Source organism: Poecile atricapillus, chromosome 4 (genome assembly GCF_030490865.1).
Source record: "Poecile atricapillus isolate bPoeAtr1 chromosome 4, bPoeAtr1.hap1, whole genome shotgun sequence".
NCBI classification, from domain to species: domain Eukaryota; kingdom Metazoa; phylum Chordata; class Aves; order Passeriformes; family Paridae; genus Poecile; species Poecile atricapillus.
The window spans coordinates 53,638,875-53,661,410 of NC_081252.1; the positions used below are offsets into that span (position 1 = coordinate 53,638,875).

The 22,536-nt window shown below is 38.2% G+C and overlaps 2 protein-coding genes across 3 annotated transcripts in view; one reads left to right on the forward strand and one right to left on the reverse strand.

Moving 5' to 3' along the window:
* UBE2K (ubiquitin conjugating enzyme E2 K) overlaps nt 1–20,144 on the reverse strand; it is a 43,159-nt gene extending 23,015 nt beyond the window's left edge. The window contains exons 1-2 of one of the 2 annotated variants that reach the window (XM_058839172.1): nt 19,939–20,144; nt 2,396–2,489 (exon numbers count right to left, since the gene is read on the reverse strand). In XM_058839172.1, the coding sequence (XP_058695155.1) occupies nt 2,396–2,489; nt 19,939–20,001 (157 nt within the window). In that variant the 5' untranslated portion in view covers nt 20,002–20,144. The remainder of the gene's footprint in view (nt 1–2,395; nt 2,490–19,938) is intronic. The other variant, XM_058839173.1, reaches the window with a different exon arrangement.
* A 363-nt stretch (nt 20,145–20,507) lies between these two features.
* The window catches only part of SMIM14 (small integral membrane protein 14), a 54,014-nt gene continuing 51,985 nt past the window's right edge, over nt 20,508–22,536 (forward strand). The window contains exon 1 of the mRNA XM_058839175.1: nt 20,508–20,627. The gene's annotated coding sequence lies outside the window, so the exon portion shown is untranslated. The remainder of the gene's footprint in view (nt 20,628–22,536) is intronic.

Sequence of the window (22,536 nt, forward strand, 5' to 3'; positions counted from 1 at the left end):
CCAAAGCAAATTATTCTAATGTCAGGAAACACCAAAAATTGGGCTGGCAGTAACTCCCATTTTACTCCTTGATCTATATGCCTTCTAGATTAAAGTAAGCTTACAATCGCATTACTCTTCCATGAGATCCCTGCAATAATCATAATAAAAAACTAGTTTAGCCCCCTCAAAAGGGGTATTTACTATATTCTCATAATTAAATGTACTCAAAGGTATGTAAGTATGCATGCATTTCACATCAACAAATTCTGCAGTAAACATATTGCTGTTTTTCACTAGCAGGATATGCTGAATATACGAGTAGACAGTACCCAGCTTTTGAAATTCTTGTCTACCTGAATCATCCAGAATCACACAGAACCCAGTTCTGCAGACAAACATTTCAATCTTTTCTTACTCTCTACATGACTTGCCATACAGTTTTTAACTTTTGTGATACATTAATCCATCTTTAATTTTAAATAACTCTCAATACATTCTCCAAAAAAGGCCCATTTTATAAGCCAAGGTAATACTGACCTGGAGGGAGTGGAAAAAATTGCAAGCTCTAACAAATCAACTCACCCAAGGAGGTTTAATTCTCTGTATGGAAAACAGACACCTAAACCAATACCCTTCTACCACCATTCAGATGTTTCCTAGAATCTAATTTCTTATATACAGATGTTAACTTGTTACAATACTAAGTCTTGGATTTACCAGATGAACTATACTATTGCAAAACAACAATTATACTAAAATCTAAATAGAATGATTCACTTCCAAATAGATCACCAGCATGAGTCTGTATTTTAGGTGAACAGCATAGTGCTCCTTTTAAATTGAAGACATATTACAACCAGAATAAATTGATTCCAGATATTATCTTCTGTCAACTATACATCAGCAGCTGATGAGATGGAGACACACTGGAGAAGGTAGGGAAAGAAGAGAACCACCATTATTTACTAGATTGCTGAGGAACTCTGGAGATGAAGTTCTGCAGGGCAGCCCCACCATTACAGCTGCTCCTACTTGTCTACTTTGTTTCTTTCTTCCAGACTAACTTTTCTTCTTGTCAGCTTCTGACATCTACCCCTGCCCAATATTCTTCCATGTCAACCACTGTTAGGCTATTTCCTCATTCTTTTTCTCTCCTGGGCCCCAAAGGTAGAGGAGGGGAGACTCTCCCTGCTCTCAAGTCCAATGCTGCTGCACCAGCTTCTAGTCCAGAAAAGCAAATCTCAAGGGATGTCCTCTGTTAGGGAAGATGTGACAACCAGATTTTCATTAGCAGTCACTAATGCTTTTGAGTGCATATACTTCTATAGCTACTAAACAATTTTCAGGTATTTTACCCACCTGATGAGAACTTATTTTTTCTAAACAATGACAAATGTCATGTGACCAGTTCTCAGGGGAATATTAAAGTCCCGCTCAAAGATATAGCGCAACTAGAGCAACAGAAGAACTTGCAAAATTGTTTCATATTCCAACAGAAAATTAATTTGCTTGTAACACTCCTTGATACTTTTTTATTGAAAGTACAAATTCAAATCAAAGTAAATACCTGGCATGGAAAACTCAAGTAAAACAATGTTTTAAAGCTACCCAAAAGTTTAAAAAAAAATTTTAAATCCTTACTTATCATGAAAGAACTTTAAATAGAAGGTATGTCTGCCAGTTCCATATATATTATACACAAAGTTTACAAGTATCAACACTATTGAGTAATTTTTGTATCTCTGAAGAAGCATGCTATATTAGCCTTTGCTAAAGCTTATTTATGGAAGTTACTTTGCTTTTACCAGACTATAAGAGAAGCATAATTACTGATACCAGCTTTAATGAACTAGAAAGTCAGTAAGGTATAATTTTTGAAGATAGTTAAAGATATGAAGTTCTACTACAGAGTCCCCCACATCAGTATAAATTAAGTACTGGGACACAGGAATGCCCAAAATTAATCCCAAATTTATGTTGCAACAGCATCACTGCTTGAGATAGGAGAAATGCAATGTTTATGAATGATCACCACTCTAGATCACATGAAATACACGTACAGTCTGAAGCTAAGTTTCTTAATACTTAACCATTAAGGAGCTCAAACTGTTCGGACAATAAACAACCAACCAGAAGTCAGAATTATACCAATTAAACAGCACATCTTATATCTGTAAATTAACCTTGATATGGGATAGTCTATCCTATTGCAGAAAAATTTCTCTTCAGGCAACACAGAAGCTGAACTGAAATAGTTTTTAAGCTTAAAATCTGTATTTAACAAAAAAAACAAACGGACTATTTTAGAACATGTACCTCTACGTTTTATGCTGTAATTATTTTTATAAACAAAGCATCTCAAGACACATGATTTTGAATGTACAATGATTGCATACACAAAAACTTTACTTGCCTTCATATGGTGTGTCCGGAGGTCCTGCTATTTCTCCTCTTAATTCTGTAAAATTCTCATCTACAAGATCTACTTTAATTTGATTTTTGCTCGTCTTAAAAATAAACAGAGAAACAAAGAATCATAAGTAAGCATTTGACATACAAATTTCCCCCAAAATATGCTGTTTTAAATTTTTAGAACAGTACTTTAAAGAAAGTAAACATTTAAAAATATAATAACCTAAAGTTAATAGCTATCTTCCAGTTGAACTTCTACTTAACTGAAAATAGACTACTTGTGAAGCACTGGAAACTTCAATATTATTTATACTATCACTAGAATATGCAAAGCAATCCAGCAATATATCTAAAAATTGTGCTTCTAAGTTGACCATGACTGTGAAAATGACTATGATCTTTCAAATCAGCTATTAATTCTACTTATCTAAACTATAAACTTAAACAGACCAAATTGCACATCAGCTCTTTTCATATTTAGACCAATTTATTTAAAAATAGATACATTTGTCACTTTCAATGGAACACAGAAAGACTTCCCCAATTGGAGTAGTATTTTTAACATTACAAGATCTAAACAGAATATTGTAGTTGTGAGTTCATGTTTATCTTTAATATTTAGGCATAAAATACAATTTACTTTATATGCTTGGATTTCATTGTCACCTCCTCAACATTTTCACACCCCATATCAACTTCCCTACAAAATAAAAACAGTGTACTTTGATACTGGAGAAAACATATGTTTTCCAGAAACAGATTCTCAGAAGTGTTCAGCCAGAGGTACTCATTCTATTAAATTTGCTTTCCAGGTCCAGAGAGCAGCATTAGTGAAAGTTACATAAATCTCCCAGCCAGTAACGTTTCTTGGGGGACTACAAAGCAAAATCTCCTTTTAGAAAGATGTACCACCAAGTTTCTAGAGATAAGTAATTACAGGTTTTTCTATTCTGCTACTTCTGCATACTTGCTCACTGACTGCATTACAGATTTCCTCATTCCTGTGTTATTTTTTGCAAGAAATCTTAGCATCTTCCCAGATCTTTTAAAATGGTTCCAACTAGTTCTATACAGCTATGCTTCTTTTCACACTCGGAGTAAACCCAGTTGATGACAGCTACCAGAGAAGGGTTAAATCATATAAAGCTGGTGGGTGCCATCAACTGGTTCTTGAATCTACCAGTGATGTGAACCATTAAGCACACAGAATTCACTGGACAACAGTTGGGAAATTACTTCTGTTTTTTTCCTGCAAGTGTTCTATAGAATCAGTCCCTCCAAAGCAAAGAGTGCTCTTCTGACCAGAGATGCTCACAGATATAAAGAAAATTCAAAGATTAGGTAAAAGTTTCACCATGTAAAAATCCTAATTCACTAAATTAATGCAGTGGTGAACTGGGAGCATTTAACATCTGTAGTTACATACATTTTTCTTCAGAACTTGAAATCCCTTCAACCCACACAAATGAGGCAGCACTTGCAGCTCTCCACAACAGCCAGGCACTGTAAAAATTCCCTCTCTGAATTCAAACTTGATCTTACATGATCTATCTTCTTGCAAGCTTTCCAACATCCCTTTTAATTTTTTTGCTCTCATGCTTCCAACTGGCAGCTTGTTCCAACACCTCACAATTTTTAAAGGCTTTCTGAAGTACAATTAGGTAAAGCTGCAACCTATTTCCCAGTATTGTTTCCCAGCTTCAACAAGTTTTTTATACATCTAGTATTTATTCCCCTTGCAAAATATACAGCATTTACACTGATCTTCCAGCCTTAGTTTTACAAGCCTTTAATTTAAACAAGCTGAAATTCTAATCTTGCCATTCTGATTTTTAAAAAAAATTTTCTCTACTATGTCACATAATCACCTAATCAGCCCTGCATAAACAAATTTAGATGATGTCTCAGAATCTGTGCCACAAGCACTCTGTTGCAGTCACAGCCTAAGAAAGATGAAATCTGTTTTTTTTTTCACAGCAGCATGACGAGGCTCAGATCAAGTGACAAGAGTCCCAGCAAGGATTCTTGAAGAAGTTTTTGTCCTCTCCAATGACTGCACAGTGCTTTGTCGGAGGTACTGCCCCTGTGCATGGCCTCTTCATTCCCAAAGCAGCACACTAGTTTAAATAACCAATACAGGTGAGTCACTGTAACTATCTGAGCAGTCATTCAAACCTCAGCAGAGCTTCTCCTGCTCTCCCTCTGCCAACAGCACCTGGCAAGCTCCATCTTGACAGCAGGAGTTCCTTGTTCTCTGCAAATAACTTTTCATTTACAGGACTGTACTAACAGCAAACAGGATGAATTCCAATGATACAATCTATGGTTAATCCATGCTGCAGCTCGCTTCATTTTCTACTTAGCACTCTACTTTTCTCCAGTGACCTGCACAGTCTTCCAGCAGCCTGGATATTCTCCTTCATATTCAGTTCCAGTTAGTACCACACTAGCTGTTTTTCAAAAGAAATCCTTCCCAACTCCATAAATTTGTTTAAAAACAATCACAGAGCCTGCCACTATGGTTAGTTTCTTTGAAGAGTCAGTGATCCTGGTTCCCTGCTTTGAGATGACTGCTTGTATTGCTAGAGCTGTAGCTGTCTCCATGCCATTATTTGCCTTGCACAGAACCTTAAGGAAAAACAGCAGGTTATAATACACTGTTTTATTGCAGGGATTAATTTAATTTTGTATTTATGCTTAAATTCTACCATGTCCTCTATATACCAAATTAATTTTTTCTTTATATAGCTGAAGGTCCTTTTTTCATGTTACTGTGACTCTTTTCAAGGTTCAGCTCAGCTTCACTTTGACAGGTATTGCTTTATCCTTCATCCCTGGAGAAACAAAGTGATTATTAATCAAATTAAATCTGGAGTGTTTTCCTACAATATTTCTCTTTAATGGATCATGTACAATAAAACTACTTAATTTTAGCTGTTCTAACAGAATAAATCCCTGGCCTCCACCTCTACCAACAATAGTGGTCCTCAAAAATTCTCTACCACCAATTATCGCAGAATTCATGAATCAACTTGTGATCTCACACCCCAAGATAATTTTCCAGAAGCAGCCCTACAAAGACCTCAATACACTTCCACACGAAGTCTAAAACAACACCACCTATTGATACAGTAACAATTTAGTGACTAAATCACTGGGCTAGCAATTCCTGAAATATGAGCAATGCCATTACTTGCAGCATTTATTTCCACAGTTTCACAGCTCAGATGCAACAATACAATGCCCAAAAAGCCAACAGCAGAATCCTTTTCTAGAAATCTCCAAGTCCAACACTAGCAGAACTTTCCATTATCACACCTGAAAATTATTTTGATCAAAACTGACTAAAAAAATCCAAACAAACAAGACAACAAAGAAAGGAAAATACATGCAACATACTACACAATGCATGATGCCATTCCCTCTTTTTTTCTTGATAGTCTAGATGATTATGGATGGCCATTTTCCTTTTTAAATGCATCCTTTAGCTCACACTAGGGTCTAGTCAAAAGATTTCCCGTCTTTTAGACTAACTCAACTGCTAAGATTCTTTCTGCACTGCTATAGTCATGCTTAAACAATTCTGCCTTGCAGAAAATAAACCCAAGCATAGGAGATTTAACTAGATGTATGATGCAGACAAGTTGGGGAAGATTCATATTATGCTCTTTTATTCACTACTAAAAGCTTTATCTCTGAAAAGAAACCCAAAGGAATCAATCCTTCATCAAGTGTCATTCTGTGAGCATCTTCCAATGACAGGACACTCAATCACATTTACCACAGTAACCACTGATGGATAATATTTTGACTTGTCTTCACCTGCTTCCTCTTTTAAAAGAAAAATCTAGAATTATACTGTCTAGTTTTTTATTTGAGTAACTTCCTTGCAAAGAACACACAATCCACTCCAGCAGAAAATTTGAAGAGTAAGTTCTGCCACTGTGAAGACCTTAACACACATCCTCATTTCTACTAAAATCATTTTAGAGAGCAGCTCTGGACTCCACAGTATTACCCTCAGCAGACAACAAGCTCTTCTGTTCTTATTCACCATAGTCTACAGGCCTTAATACAGAGGGCCTGTCTAATTTGAGGGACTGTCTGCTTTCTGCAGTAAATCCAACCTTTTTTCTGAGCCTTCCATACCATTTCCTTCTCTCTTCTTCAACCCACTTTTAAAAACCTCTTTCATTTTTTCATGGCTTATTATCCTCTTCACTAGTCCAGTGCCTCTACTTTTAAAAATCCAAAGTTTTCCTAGATATAAAATAAACAGACAAAACCATTATATATCAACACACAAGAGCATACTAAGACAAGTTATTAAAAACTGCATTGTTCTTCTAAATTTTATTTCTGACAAACAAAATACTATTTACTGTATTTACTAAAAGCAGAAGAAAATCGTGTATTCAAAGTTTGATCCTGGAATAAATCTACTTCATAAAGACTGAAGTAGAGCAAATTGCTTTTTCTAGAAACAGGAATTACAAGTACATCAGAATTTTTCATGCCTTCTAAAAAACCCTCCAAATTCTTCAGTTACTTTGATAAGGAGACTACCAGAGAGCCAATGTCAAGCAATCAGCATAAAAACGCCTATTTTCAGAGCAAATGATGTATGGACAGATACTGGTAGGTTTAACTAAAAATGGAAGAATAAGATGTTTCTAATTATTTTTTCTTTAATTACATGGCCAGCAGTCTTGAGATGTGTTGAATTCTCTTGAGTAGAAGCAAAAAAACCCAAACAAACAAACCCAAACTCCTAATAAATCCCTCACATTTCCATGTCAGCCACGGCTACCAAACATCATGAACTTAATACTGGATGATGACAACATACAAAAAAAGTTTTGACTGAAGTTTCCCTAGAACCAAACAGCTCTACTTAACTCCCCCCATGACAATATCCTCACATTAGATCCTTAATCCCTGTATAATAAATTACTCTACAGAAACATAAATGTATCAATTCAAGCATACTATGCTTTTTACTATTGCTGTCAAAAATTAAAAAGGAAATAATGTTTATTAGCAATATCAATAACTTTAGCATGTTATTTTAAAAATAATAAAGTAGTTAAGAATTATTATTTGCATGTTCTAAGTCTGCCTGTGTCTCCTTACATATTCAGACACCATATGCAAATTCCTATCAAGTATCTTTGGGTGTAAAGGCCAAGGTGGTAAACAGGATTTATAAAAACAGAAAAAAAATAGACACAAAAGCACCTTAAACAGAATTACATCTGGAATTTAAAATCCAGTGGCTACTTCTGAATTACACTGTGAGGGAAAAAAGCCTCCAACAACAAGAGAAAACAAACAAAACCACACAAAATCACAAAACCCCACTATTCCATACAGGAATTAATTACCTGCAGTCTGTGATTTTACTGGTCTTATAAAATTATTTTCTTCAATCTCAAGGGGAATACTGGAGCAAATACTACTATTTTTTGTTAATTTACTTTGTTGTACAGAAGAGAACTCTTAGAAAACTCTATAAAGAAATGCACGTGTGTGTATATATATAAACAAATGAACAAAACTAAACCAGAAAAAGCTGACACAAAAATACACGTATATGTGATAAATGATGCATATATACATTGCACTAAAATCAGCTAAGTATTAAAATTTTGTAATCATTCAGAGATCATTTTAAGACTAGCCCCTTACACAATAAGAAAGAGTTTTAAGAAAGTGACAAAAATCTTAAAGAACGAGCATGCAAAAATTTCAGCAAAGATTAAGGAATAAACTTGAAAAATTTCTCTGGAATCTTCTCAACCAAGGTCTGTGAAGGTTTTGTACATGCAAATTATTTTCCATCACTAGTTGTTTCCCCAATCACAGAAACAAAATAAAATTACTTCTTTATCTTTCAGACATGATTTTAAAAGTATTGATTCATCTATGAGGTAAATTGGCAATAACCACTTTTGAACCTACCTAAAATCTAACAAAAATTTACTTACTTCTTTATTACAGCCATGTCTTACAAATGTGAAGTAGGTACTTTTGAACATCCAAACATTTTATACTGACATTATAAGGTTCAATATTTAATAAGCCAAATTAAGTAAGAAATTCTTCACCGCAGTCTGTAGCCATGCTAGCAAAATTAAACTGTTATTCTATGAAGTTACCAGTGTCTTATAAACTCTCTTTATCCTCCCCCCCTCATTTTATATTCTAACACAACAGTCTTATTCTACACCAAAATCTGGCATGAACATATCTCACTAGATCTACAGAAAAAGATCATCTGACTATCCCAGTGAGATCCAGAATGTGATTTTTGCACAAGGCCATAAGTACTCTGAATCAACTTGTATAGAGCAAAAGATTACAATATTTCAGTAGCAGTTTATTCCATTAAACAATTATTTAAATAAATTAAAAATAAAACCAAGTTCATTCTTATCCTATTTACCAACTCTTTGTAAATCTGTGGATAAATATTCAAAGGAATTTTGTTTTGTAATATTTACCTTGTTATTTTCTTATGCTCTTTTGGTAAGATACCATTCTCAACTTATGGTTCAGGTCTCCCTCCTTCACTGATATGCCAGAAAGGAAGATTTCTAATAAAGGCTCACTTTTTCAGCTGCTGTTTAAGAAGTCAATACTCGCCTCTCATCTCCCTTCTTTTCAAACTAACACTCTCCTTTCTTAACTCCCTTGCTACTCTAGAGCAGCACAGAGTAAGTACACTGCATCCACTCAGTTCACTCTTTCACAAGAAACAGGAAAACGTAAAGGCAGGAGATATCACTCAACTAGGAAGCAAAGTGCAGTGCACTGTCCTGCAGCAAAATAGCAAATTCAACTAACAAAAAAACCCCAAACAACCAGTTTTATAATCCCACTGCTATCCTCTCAAGGAGCTACTAAAGCAAGAGGAATAGCAAATAGTTCAATACCTCCAAAACATTCCTTCAGACTCACTCCAGCTTAAAAGCCAAAATCAAGCGCATATTGTGAGCTTGTTATTATTAAGAGAAGTAGAAATGCCACATAATTACACAGTGCTATGAAGTACACATGTTGCACTACCTACTGAGATTAGCAGATCACAGCTGCATTCTAGAGCAAGCACTTGCTGACCTTCAAAGCACAGAGCAACAACACCAGAGTGAAATAATCCAGCGTCTGGGGCAGGGCAAGGAGGAAAGCACATTAAAGAGCAGTTTTCTAGATAAGAAAGGGTCAATAACAAGAAAAGAATTTCCTTAAAATGTTCCCATGTTCTTTAAACCTATCAACAATTCAGACGTGGAAGTTCTACCGCATTTCATTTTCTATTTCATCCCCCTGTATTAACATATATTTTCTAGGGTTACATCTTTTCTAGTAAAACTAGGTGACATTGGTTTTGCATATTATTTGTTTTGCATATTATTCACTGATCAAAATACTATGTTACTAGTAAGTAACTTGCATTTTAATGTATCTAAGGAGCTACAAGTATGAATACTGCGCGAGTTCTGTATTACTGGTGGTTAAACAGTCTACAATTTTCATATTTATCACAATTTTACTTGTTAAAATATTTTATTAAAGAATATTATCAAGAGATTAAATCTGTACCAACCTTAAAATTTTTTATTACACATTTACATACAAGAACAATACTGAAGGATATTCTTTTCCTGTCAGAACACAAAATATCTCAAATATTAAAACCATTTTAATTTTGCAAGAGTTAGACCTGGAACACCACGAAGATGGAATTTTTTTTAAACTTAAGGTAGGTAAATACCCACTCTTGCTAATGTTCAGCAGTTAAAACATCGCTCTACCAGAAAAAGTAAGAGACTGTACTTCTACAGCACCTTAAACTTGTCTAACAGTGACCAAGCTCCTACTTCCCTTCTGATCATAAGAATTAATGTAAAGGAGGGGGTAAGATTTTCTGTAAGCATTCACACAATTGCACAGCAAACATCTGAAATAAACACATATTATCAAGACAAGTCATTAACTTTAACCCAATCCCTGATTTGATTCATCACGAACACTGCAAGTAAGAGAAGGAGCACAAAAGCAGGAAGAAGATATGAGTCTTGGAAGAGGAATGTGACACTGCTTCCTGGAGCTGACTTAGGACAAGTTAAAAGAGTTCTGAAACTTCAGCTCCAGTGTATGTCTAATTTCTGACAAAACCATCATGTCAGTCAGGGAGACCAGAGGTGTAACTGACACGGCTCTCCTGGCATAAGCCCTAAGTGCAGTTACACAGCCATTGCTTGTCTCACTACGGGACAGTGTGGTTTTACTGAAAGCTATGCCATGGAAGGTGTGTACATAACTGCACACACACTCTCCTGTACTGCTCTAAGGGCCCCTGCACAGGCTGTGTCGAGCTATGCAAAATACTTACAGTAACTTGGAGCATAAATTGTGTGCAGGAGTTACCCAAACATGATCTGAGCCCACGAAGATACTCGACATCAGGGTGGGCATATTGGAAAGGACTCCTGTTCCCCTCAGGAAAGTAAGGGGCGATGCATTTTTCCTATCTTTTTATGCATGGTTCTGTTTTTGGTGTAGAACTGAAATACCCTACAGATAAAGTGTACTTGAATAACCATTTTGAACCATCTTTTGGATTAGTCATTTTATGAACATACAAAACCATTTGATGCAGACTCTACAGTCAATCCTGTGTATCTACTTAACAATTCTACACGTAAAGGAATCACAGGATTCAGTTCATTTTAAATTGATTATATAATTCAGTCAGTCTCAGAGCTTGAAGACTTGTGAAAACAGCTCAGAACAGTTTTTCTGTACTAGCTTCCCACATGGACACCTTATTCCAAAGTGGAAGGGCTTACCTAAACACCACGAAAGTTCTAAGAGCTTCCAGAAAGGGAGAAAAAACGACACAGCTACCATGATTTCCATTCATGTACACTACCTTATTTCATCATAGCCTCCTGTACTTTAACACAGGCTAAAACAACAAAAACTCAAAGATACTTTCTCACAGTTCACTTTCAGCTAAAAATAAAAGGTGAAATATTTTCAGCTTGAGCTAAAATACCTGTTTAAGTAAAATATGAACTAATGTATTTATGGGTTTGAGTTTTTTTCCTCCCTTCCTAAAACACTCTGTAGACATATTAGAATCTGAAGGCATGTTACCTTAAACTTGACTTTTTAAAAATAACTAGATTTACAGCCTTTCATTAGTCTTTCCCAATGAACTGTTGATCACACTGGCTAATAATGAATAAGAATTTGGAAGTAATGAACTTCAATTAGTTTCCCATGTATTTTGTAACAAGGTGGACAGGACAGCCCCTATTAGCAATCCAACAGAAGAACGATACTCAGGATGAATCCAGCTCTCTCAGACACTGGCATAGCCAAACTGGAGTTATATTGCAGGACTGACTTTTACAGTGTCCAATAAAGCATAACACAATGCTTCTTCTGTAGCCATTGACATTCACAGTATCTCTCTCCTGTGCAGACACTTTGAAGGATAGACAGGAGCAATCCATAACTTTAGCACAATTCCGTTGAAATATACTAGATTAACAAACACAGATCTGGTACTCAAAGAAAGTTATTTTTGCTACTCACAGAGATACTTTATGATGAAGATACTGTTTTGTTAAATACTCAAGCATATTCAAGTGCTCCCAACTCAAATATTACAAATATTAACACTGATATAATCTGAAGGGAAAATGCTGGATAAGTCAAGAGTGCAGATTTGGACTACATTCAATTCAGAATATTTTACGATTCTGTGAAACATCCTTAGAGTGCCATATAGAATATTATTTGCCAAAATTCCTACTTTTTGACATAAAAGAATTAAATTTATTCCTTTTCTGTATCTAAATTGCAGCAGTTTTACTTGGCTTGTCAAAGACAAAAAGATAGCCTACATCTTAATGATAAACTTCAACCTAAAGCATTTTCTCAATTTAATACCAGCAGAAATTATTAGTGTAAAAGTGATGAAGTATAAGAATGACAACAGTCCTTATTAGGATTATAAAATCCAGGAATCTAGAAATCATTTAACATATAAATAATTTAAGAACTACTCTAAGTACCTGAACTAGCTTAATGCAAAATAAGGACCACTGGACTGTTAACCAGCACTTTCTTTCAGTTTATACTTACACAAATTTACTATGATAAAATGTTAACCTTATTTAAATCTCATACTACATAAAGTGAATTAACCTTTGGACTCGTATACATCCTTCCTATTAAAGCCAAACTCCTGGAAACAAGCACAGAAGAATGAATGCAAGACTAGAATTGGTACAGGATGGCTACTTTCTAGTACTGCTTCAGGTCCACTGAAGGTTGTTATCAGAGGGTACCATCATCAGCTACAATCTATCCCTCATCCTAAACTAATCCTCTCCTCTAACCTGGAACTGCTCTCCTTCCTCAGGTTTTCATGATGTCACCAAAAACAACCAAGTGAGTCTGACTTCAATGCGGATTTAAGTTTGTCTTTTTTCTGTTTTCCACTTACTCCCGAAATCTTTAGGATTCTGCCAACTGATATGTAGACCACTCACTGGAAATCTGGACCCCACTGGATACACATTAACATAAAAAAAGTCACCAACTGAACAAAGGAAAAAGCAATAGATCTATCCTTCTTTGCACAAATATTCTCACTACCAGTACTTGGCAAACTCATAGTCAAATGATCACTGACATTGTATATTTTAAATCACAGATTTAAGTAGTATTCCTAATACTAGTACTGATCAGCATCTACGTAATAGTGATGCTAAAAGTGCACTGGTATTATATTCACAGAATTTGAGAAACAGCTATATGGTTCAGGTAAAGAGGCGTTAACTACAAATAAACTAATAATTCTGAAAGATCATTTCAGATGTGAGAATAACATGCAGTTTTCTCACCACCTATGGTCAAACTTGTTTGATGGCAAAGACCTACAGAACCATTCTCCATTGTTTTCCAGTACAAACTAGAAGACATAACCAACACACCACAGACAGGATTAAGAAAATCAAAGATGCACAGTAATGGTGTTTCACTATTCTTGTTATGCAGTTATAGGAAACTGGTCTAAACCTTTCTCGCCTAAAATTGCAGGCATGGCTAAAAACACAGCAGACCAAATTATTTTTGGTAATGTTCAAAAGATCTCACAAGCAACTACTTTAAAGTTAAAATACCTTCACATTTCACAGAAATGAAGCTTAAAGAAGTAGTACAAATCTCATATTTGTTCTACTTTCAGGGCTCCAGACCAGAACTTGGTCAACATACAAACCCTGAAAGCCTTGCATCTACCAGAAAAACCTAGCTTCCAATTTGAAAAGGAAGAGGATTCATTAATGCCGTACAATAGTGAAAACTCTTAAATGAAAAATAAAAATTTTTAAGTAGACCATTTCTATTTGTTTACAGGGGAAGGTTTTACCAGATGTGGCGACAGAGCTGGAACCCTTTTATGTTTTCTTTGACAACAGAAACAGTAATTAAAAACCCAACTTATACTACAGATTCTATAATCACACAGGTAGAGACAGCTGAGTGGCTTCTAGCCCCTACCTCCTGCTCAAAGAAGGTTCAATATGAGCAGGTTGTTCAAGAATTTGTTGAGTTCTGAACAACTCCAAGGACAGAGATTCTGCAATCTTGCTGATCACACTGCTTAAATGCTTGACTACTACCACTACAATTTTTTTCCACAGTGTCTGGTCAGAATTTCCCATGTTCCAGCTGGTGTCTGCCACATATCCCATGCACTTCTGAAACAAGTCTGGCTCTTCCCAGGAGCCTCTCACTAGGTATTTATAGACAAAAGGAATATGTCCCTCTCAATAGTTCTCTCCACACCAGGTCTTTCACCTTCTTCTCACACATCTTGTGCTCCAGTCCCTTAATCACCTTGATGATTTTCTGCTCAGTTCATTCGAGTATGTATCTGAACACAGAACACCACACATATTCTCACGAGCACAGAAGAGAGGTGAAGAATCACTTCTCACAACCTACTGACTATATTCTTGCTAATGCAACCCAGTATGTGGCTGGACATCATTGTGGTGCTTGCTCTTCACTAGGTCATGAAGTTCTTTTCCTGCTAGACTACTTTGTTTCCAGTCAGTCTCCTGACTGTACATATGGATGCATGGAGTTACTTCCTCACAGGTGCAGGAATTGGCACCTACCTCAACTGAGATTTAAAAGGCTCCTGCCAGGACATTCATTTCTCCAGACTACTAAAATCTCGCTTTGCATAGCAGCCTCAAGCTCCACTGTGCTAAAACCCACCTCACACGCTTTTTTAATCATGGATGCCAGATACTGAATCCACTAATGTGGAAACTTCTAGTTGTAATTGTGCTTCAGTGTTAGTAGGATTCTTGTTTTTCTTCCTATTTATCCTGTAGAATCAACGTAGGTATTTATAAGAACGAGATGTCTTCTATTATGGTTCCTGAGTCAGCATCATATTTGTTTAAACAGTATCCATTTTATGCTGATACGTGTGCTTAACTTCTGAATTGTAAGGATAGTCACACAGAAGTCAGTAGAGGTTTAGTGAGTGCAGTGGGATTGTTATCACTGTTTAATCCCAGGGGGCAGCTAAATACCATGCAGCTGCTTAATCAGATGCCCCACTTCCCACATGGGCTGAAAGAGAATTGGAAAAAGGTAAAACCTATGTGTCAAGATAAGATCAGTTTAATATTTAAATAAAGCAAAACATAGTAATAATAATGAAAAGGGAGATTACTAAAAGAGAGAGGAATAAAACCAGAGAAAGACTAGGGATGTGCAGTGCAATTGCTCACCACCTGTTCACCTGTTCCCAGCCCATGCTAGCAGCAATCAGCAGCTCACAGCCAATCCCCCCCAGTTTCTATACTGAGTGTGACATTCTCTGGGATGGAACATCCATTTGGCCAGTTTGGGTCAGCTGTCCTGGCCATGCACCCTCCTGGCTTCCTGTGCATGTGCTCACTGGCAGAGCATGGGAAACTAAAAAGTCCTTGACTTACTCTAAGTTGTACCCAGCAACATCAGTGTGTTATCAACATTATTCTCAGACTAAATCCAAAATCCAGCCCTGTACCAGCTACTAAGAAAAAAATTAACTCTGTCTGAGCCAAAACCAGGACAACTGTTTGTGTGAATAAAGCTTAACTGTGCTTAGTTGATGGAAAGGCATAAAGGTAAAAAAAGGTGTAAACATAAGAACATTTAAAGTGTCGTTATTATAATGATACCAGTCTCCCCTCAGTCTCTCAGAAGGCCTGCATATGATTAAAAAGTGTGTGATGGGGGTTTTAGCACACCAGAGCTTCTATAGGATAAATAGGAAGAAAAACAAGAATACTACTAGCACTAAAGCACAATCACAACTAGAAGACTTCACATTAGTGAATTCAGTATCTAGAACCCAAGACTGCCCAAATATAAATGAAGTAAAGCAATGAGGTCTTTCTGAGCCTGAAAATTAAATATCTATGGCTTTTCCAAACAGCAAGAAATTTGCAGACATGCTACTTAGTATTTTGCTATATACTGACATAAATCACAAGACCACTACAGGCAGTGTTAAAAACCAGTATGAGAGCTACTCACTAGGTCTTTACATGTCTAGGAAAGGTACAGCAGACTACAGTTATTCTTCCCTTCCCTTTTGCCTGCAAATCACTGAAACACATAACAGACTCTGAAACAAACACTCATTTCCTTCTTTGAAATCAAGTACTTGAAGTTTTCGTTGTTAACCTACTATCTTCACTTGAATGCTGTTTTGGGTTTAAGCAAGTTAAAAATTTCAGCTGCTACTTCAGATACCTGTTCATGAAGATACTCATATTCCATACTGCAGCTGAGTGAAATTTACTCTCAGCTCTACCTGGATTAACCTGCCATAAATGTCTCTTCATATTTGTAAGAGAAGAACACTTCATGGTAGATATACCAGCAATGCTTGTCTTGCTAGAAGGAAGCTATGTTCAATATCAGATTAGAGTTTTCACTGCAAAAGGTATCAATTAGTAGAAAACACCTTATATTTCCACATGATAAAAGAAAGTGGATGGCAAATTAAACACAGAATCCTTCACTGCCAGCATAGTATAATTTCTTCATAGTAAACATTGATGCTTTATTAAATTACAAAAACAAGTCACACAATGTTTAACACACCTGATCAATTACATGTCTCAGCATCAGCCTTTAAGCAACCACAAGATCTTTCAATATGTTTCTATTCATTATTAAATGCAAAGCAAGTTCTCCCTCTCATAAGATAGCTACTTATAAAATAAGAGCAGGTAAGGATTTGGCTACCCACTGCAGCATTCCAGTAACTTAATCTAAAGTTACACTTAATCCAAAAAAATACACTCGCACTTAATCTAAAAATACTAGCCAACCTTCACTGAAACTTTTTCCTACTTAGTAAAAGAGGGATACTATTCTCCTTCCATGTCTTTATTGGTTCCTCCATCATGCTGTAGCTTCATACTTTTGTTCAAAATACATTTTGTAGCTTTAGAATTTCAGCCCATAAAACCAACAAGATAACAGATTAATGAAATGACAATTTCATTATACATTCACAACAACAAAAGAGATAAAGTGTACCATCTGGTCCCTTGCCTACACATACTTAACCAGTCAAGTTACTACCTAGGCTAACTTAACAACTTCATCTTTGTTACAGATGCACAATGCCTCACCTGCCTTAGAACTCTAAAGCTTTCTCAACACACAAAAGTAAGAAGTTTAAAAATCATACTTTAGAGAGCACTCCTGACAAAGAAACTTTAGTTCGTTTTCTCTATTTAATTCAAATATTTAAGAGATGCAAAGTTACAGGTATCTCTCCTAAATAAACAATACCCTACTTAACGTAATGTCGTGTTTATAACAAAACTAGAAATAAAAAAGCAAGCAGAGCAGAAGCACTTCTCCTCAAGTGTAGAAATACTTTAAATACTTTTGCAAAACACTCAAGAAGTCCCAGACTCAACTTAAAAATATGGAAAATCCTTCATCTCACATCTGTAAACCAGAGAGCGAGGTGGTATATAATGTTTTAGTTATTTCCCAGAAATTGCATTCAAGGAAACAGGAAGTGCTAAGTAATATGAAAAGTATATTTAGTCCTGAGTAGCAAGATCCTTATCCATAGCAAGGATAAACACACTTTACAGAATTCTTTCTTCTAAAATTTGGAATTTAGCACTTTCAACACATACTTCAAATGCAGAAGGAATTAACTGCCATCCAGCTGCTCCCTTTTTAAAACATTTCTGGTTTCACCACTGCATTTCAGCATAAAGGTGAGTAGTGGAAGAAGACAGAAAACAAACTTTCTATGTATTTTTCTCCCTGTGTGCCTATCCCTTTCCCAGGCATTTGTGCTGCTATTATGTCTATGAGGAAACGGGGGTGGGGGAGAGCTGCTCTTCAACTAGTTCAAAGCATTAAATCAAGAATAATTTAAGAACAGATGATGTGAGCCACTTTGCCTTCAGAGAGGGACTCACAAACTTCTAAACAACAAATTTAGCATTGTCATTCACAAAAAAAAAAAAATTTCTTTTTGAAGAAACCAGGTTTAATGATAATCTTAGTAAACAGTAAGAAAACTCCTTTTTGTTTTGTGATTTGTAGTATTTAGTTATACCTTCATTCATCATCCCACTCCACATGTTTTCATACCCAGTGACAATGACACCATAGTTTGACTGTCCTGGAACATACAAACATTCACAAAAAAACTTTGCTAGCAACTTTGATAACTGTTGAGTAATGCTGAAATTTTGCATTCAAGACATGGGAGTATAGTCTGTAAACAGCAATTTTATACTAATATATCAGCATGACACTTATGTAGCTCACTAATGGCAGAAGAAAAAGAAATATCAAGAGTCTGCTGTACTATGATTTTCAAATTCCACTAATTGAATCTCATAAGAATTAAGACCTCTTTTTCTAGCTAGGTTTAGGCAGCTCAGAGGCTATTTTATAATAATATCAATTTCCAAAATTCTAAGTCCTGCAGACTAAACAAACAGAAACAATCAAAAATGTGCACACTGGATCCAACCTTTACAGTAAGAAAATTTTCCATGGAGCTCCCCCAAAACCTATGTAAGTTAAGGTTTTTTGGTTTTTGGTTTGTTTTTTTTTTCCCACATAAAGCAAAGGGAAAGGCTTTTGAAGCCTCTAGAAAGCACTTCCAAATAGACTTCTTTGTTTCCACAGTATCAGCTGGTTATACGGGGTATAAGGTCTACATTCTCTAGCTTTGGTATAAAGGTATCCACCTAGAAATTTCTCTTGGTCTCCATGCAATTCTGTATTTGCTGTGCAATAGCTTGGCAAAATCAGCCTGGGCTCTAAAGGCAGCTGTAAAACAAGGCCCTTACATTTTTCTAGGGGCTGGTTCAAACTGCATAGCAACAGTGTTGTTAGCACACAATTTAAAATTTCAAACATCAACTACTGCTACCATAAACGTGTTTTTCTTAAGCCATTAGTACCTCTGAAAAATTATCCTCTCTTTTTTTCCTCTGTGAATATGTCCAGATTTCTGAAACACCGGCTTTAAGAGTTACATATTCACATTAATATTTCACAAGGATCTAACCTGCAACATCATCCCAAGTAGGACGACAATGACGACACAACCATTAAAACCTATCTGGCTGACGTCCACCAACTCAGACACAGACACAGCAAAAGCTGTATTGATGCAACCCTACAAACACTGCTATATATTCCCACAAACTATCAGAACTTCTCTACTGCTGCCCTGGAAGTAGTCAGCCTCTTACTGACCACCACATTCCTCTGAACATACTGATCAGGAAACGAGGTAACATGACTGAAATGAATGAGGCTTTAAAAGCATCCATCTGAAGGTGAGTAAGCCTGCAGTGGGATAAAGGAACTTCTGTATACAGGGAAGCTAAATGGGGGTTTAATAGCAACCGCTAAAAACCCCCAAACATTAACCCCGTACTCTGCAGCCTCTGGCACTGGCGAGCCAAAGGGGTCAGCTGAAGGGGATGTATGGGATCACGTACCCCCATCTCACCCTCCCCAATCCGCCTCATCCATCGCTCCCGGTGCCGCGCGGGTGGACGCGGGAGGGCGCGTTCCGGGGGTCCCCGCGGAGGCCGGGCCGGCCCCGCCCGCCCCGCCCCGTGGCCTCCGGCCTGGCGGCGCTCCCGAGCACCGACCGCCGGGAGCCCTCGCCGGGGACCGGCCCGCCCAGCCTCTTCGGGCCCTGCCGCCGCGCTTCCTGCGGCCCCCTCCTCCTCCTCCCAACGGCTGGTGGGCCCCGTCTCCCCAGGAATCGCCATTCCCCTCCCAGATGCCGTGGGACGGGCCCACCTCCAGCACGGGGAGGTGGGGCCGAGGGGGGTGCGGGGTCCCCGCGAAGGCCGGCGGGGCGCCCGCCCCGTCCCCTGCTGCCCACGCTCACACGGGGGAGGGTGGCGGCGGTGGCGCGCAGGGGGAGGGGGGAGAGGCTCTGACCTCTTCGCTCTTCAGCACCTCCTTGAACTCCCGCTTGATCCTCTGCACCGCGATGTTGGCCATCTCCGCAGCGGGCACCCCTCGCCCCCTCCGCGCCGGGCCCAGCGAGCTCCGCCGTCGCTCCGCTGGAGAACTCCCGGCCCTACCAAAATGGCGCCCGCGCCGAGCATGCGCGAAAGGGCCGCCGCTGCTCCTCAGGAGGGGCCGCGGGAGCGCGGCCGGAGCAGCACCGGGGCGGCGGCGGGGCCGGGGGGGCCGTGGCTGAACGCTGCCGACGGGGCGGCTGCGGCGTGTGCGCTCTGGGCCGCCTCCACCCCGCTGACCCCGAAGGAGGGGTGAGCTGCCCACCTGTGGAGGTGCAGGGGTTCGCCCCGCTGGCCGCCCACCCGTCCCCGGAGACACCTGCTCGAGCCGCTCGCCCTGTCACGGGCCCGGCGGGTCCGTGGCGAGAGCGTGAGGAGGCACCCCCCTCAGGCAAAGCCCCGCCGCGGGCGGGCCCCGGGACACAGCTGAGGCCGTTGTGTCGTCATGGCTCCCGCCCGGCCCTGTGCCCGCAGCGGGGTGAACCCTGAGGCACCGGGCCGGCGAACGAGTGAAGGAGCACCCTTGGGAGGGCTGGGCCAGGTCCGCGGTATCGGGAGAAATGTCTGAGGTGTCGCTGAGGAAATAGCTGGCACAAGGAGCAGCTGGTATGTCTGCCGGTGAAGCCCCCGAGCAAAAAGAACCAGGGGTCTCTCACGTAACTTGAGAATACGCTCACCCGGGCCCTTAACAGCGCTTCTCATCTATCTTTTTTCCCGTTATGCTCAGCAGACAAAAATGTTGTTCCCTACATGTCTTTCTCAGACCTGCTCCGCGTCCTCTTCCCCCCTCCCCCCTGGAGACTCTGGTGCCTCCTCACACGAGACCAGGGGAGCTTGCAGGCCCAGAAACAGGTTACTTAATGGGGACAGTGAAAGGAACTGCTTCTTTTCTACTACAGTGTTTTAAAAGTAGAGTAAAAGGCAAAGGTCAGCCCTGTCTAATGGGCCTTTTATTGCAGAATCAAATATGGGCTCCCACAGATGCTGCTTCTCTTCTGACATCTGAAATACAGTAACAGTAATCATAACTTCTAACCTGAGGTGTATAAAATAAGGTATGTTTTTGAAGAGCATAGATTTTCAGAGGAGAACATGAGATTGGATTTTGAACTGTTGTTTATTCAGGAACTAGATGCTTCCAAGACATTAAGGTTTGCAGAAACATTTTATAGGGCCCCCTTTGAATGGTGCAGTGCAGGACAACGTACAACATGGACATTTATCTCAACAAATGTCGACTTCTGGTAGGGCTGTTATCTGCAAGTGCTGTTCATTTATCTCCATTAGTATACACAGCATTTTGACTGTTATATACACTACAAATAAAGCATAGGCCCAAGCAAAAAGATCAATAATTTTTTAAAATCTGTCGACTATATACAGATGTATATAGTCCTTTTAAGGTGTTTACTGTTCCCCTGTAGTTTGACTGGGAAAAGTTTGTTTTTCTGCAGAAATGTTGTGCCATGTGCATCTGTTCATCAAATTAATTTCTTTTCAGTTGAAAATTTTAAAATGTGTTATACAATTCAGATTTTCAGCTGAGGGTTTCAATACCTTTATGAAAAGGACCATTTTGCAGTATACCTGGTTTCTTTTTAATTACTTAATAGTGTGATATTGGACCTTAATTTTCAGAATAATTTAGACATCCAAATTCCACTGATATGTTTTAAATTCCTTTTGAGGAGGTAGGCCATGGCTTTTCTGTGCTCTTGGCTCTCACCAATAATGAAAGGATGATAACCCTTTTTTCCCCCTTAGATGAAATTACGTTTGTAGCATTCTGAGAAACTATGACTACTATAGATTACAATAATAAAGGTAGTACATAAAATCTCCTGGTTAAATCCTTTGTGTCTTTTCAGACAGCTCACAGAAAGAAACTAAGCTTCCAATATTCAGATTTTGCTCTGAATGAAGTGGAAAACATGACCTTTATTAAGTGTCAAAATCCTTTGTGTTCCTGTGAGTATGCTTTTATGTGATAGGTAGTAGACATCCAGTAACAGCCATGGTAAAGGGCAATGATTTTGTCTGGTTTATACCTAGGTTCATTTTCATGTGGTCATTTGGATTACAAATGTCAGAGTCTATTACTGCAAAAATGAAATTAATACGAGTTACTGTATCTCTTTTCCTTGGTATACCTCATTCCTTTCCCTTGTCCTTAAATAGGCATTTTTCACTTACAACTGTTTCATATTCACCATATAATCTGTTAATTCTCTCTTTGCTGAAAGGCAGATATAGAAAGGCTTTTTTGCTGGTACAACAGAGTATTTGTGAGTTTTGCCAGGATCAAAATCTACATAAAAATCAGTACCTTATGTAATCAGCATGCTGGGAGTATCATTTTATGCCTCTTGAACTGTTTTATACTTTATTATAGTTTACTATTTTACAGAAGATTCTATAGGGTTTTAGGTTAGAACAGTACCATAGACTTGGAATAGGTGTTTTGGGGCTTGGTTTGATTTTTTTGGGGGGAGGTCTGTTTGCTTGTTTGTTGTTT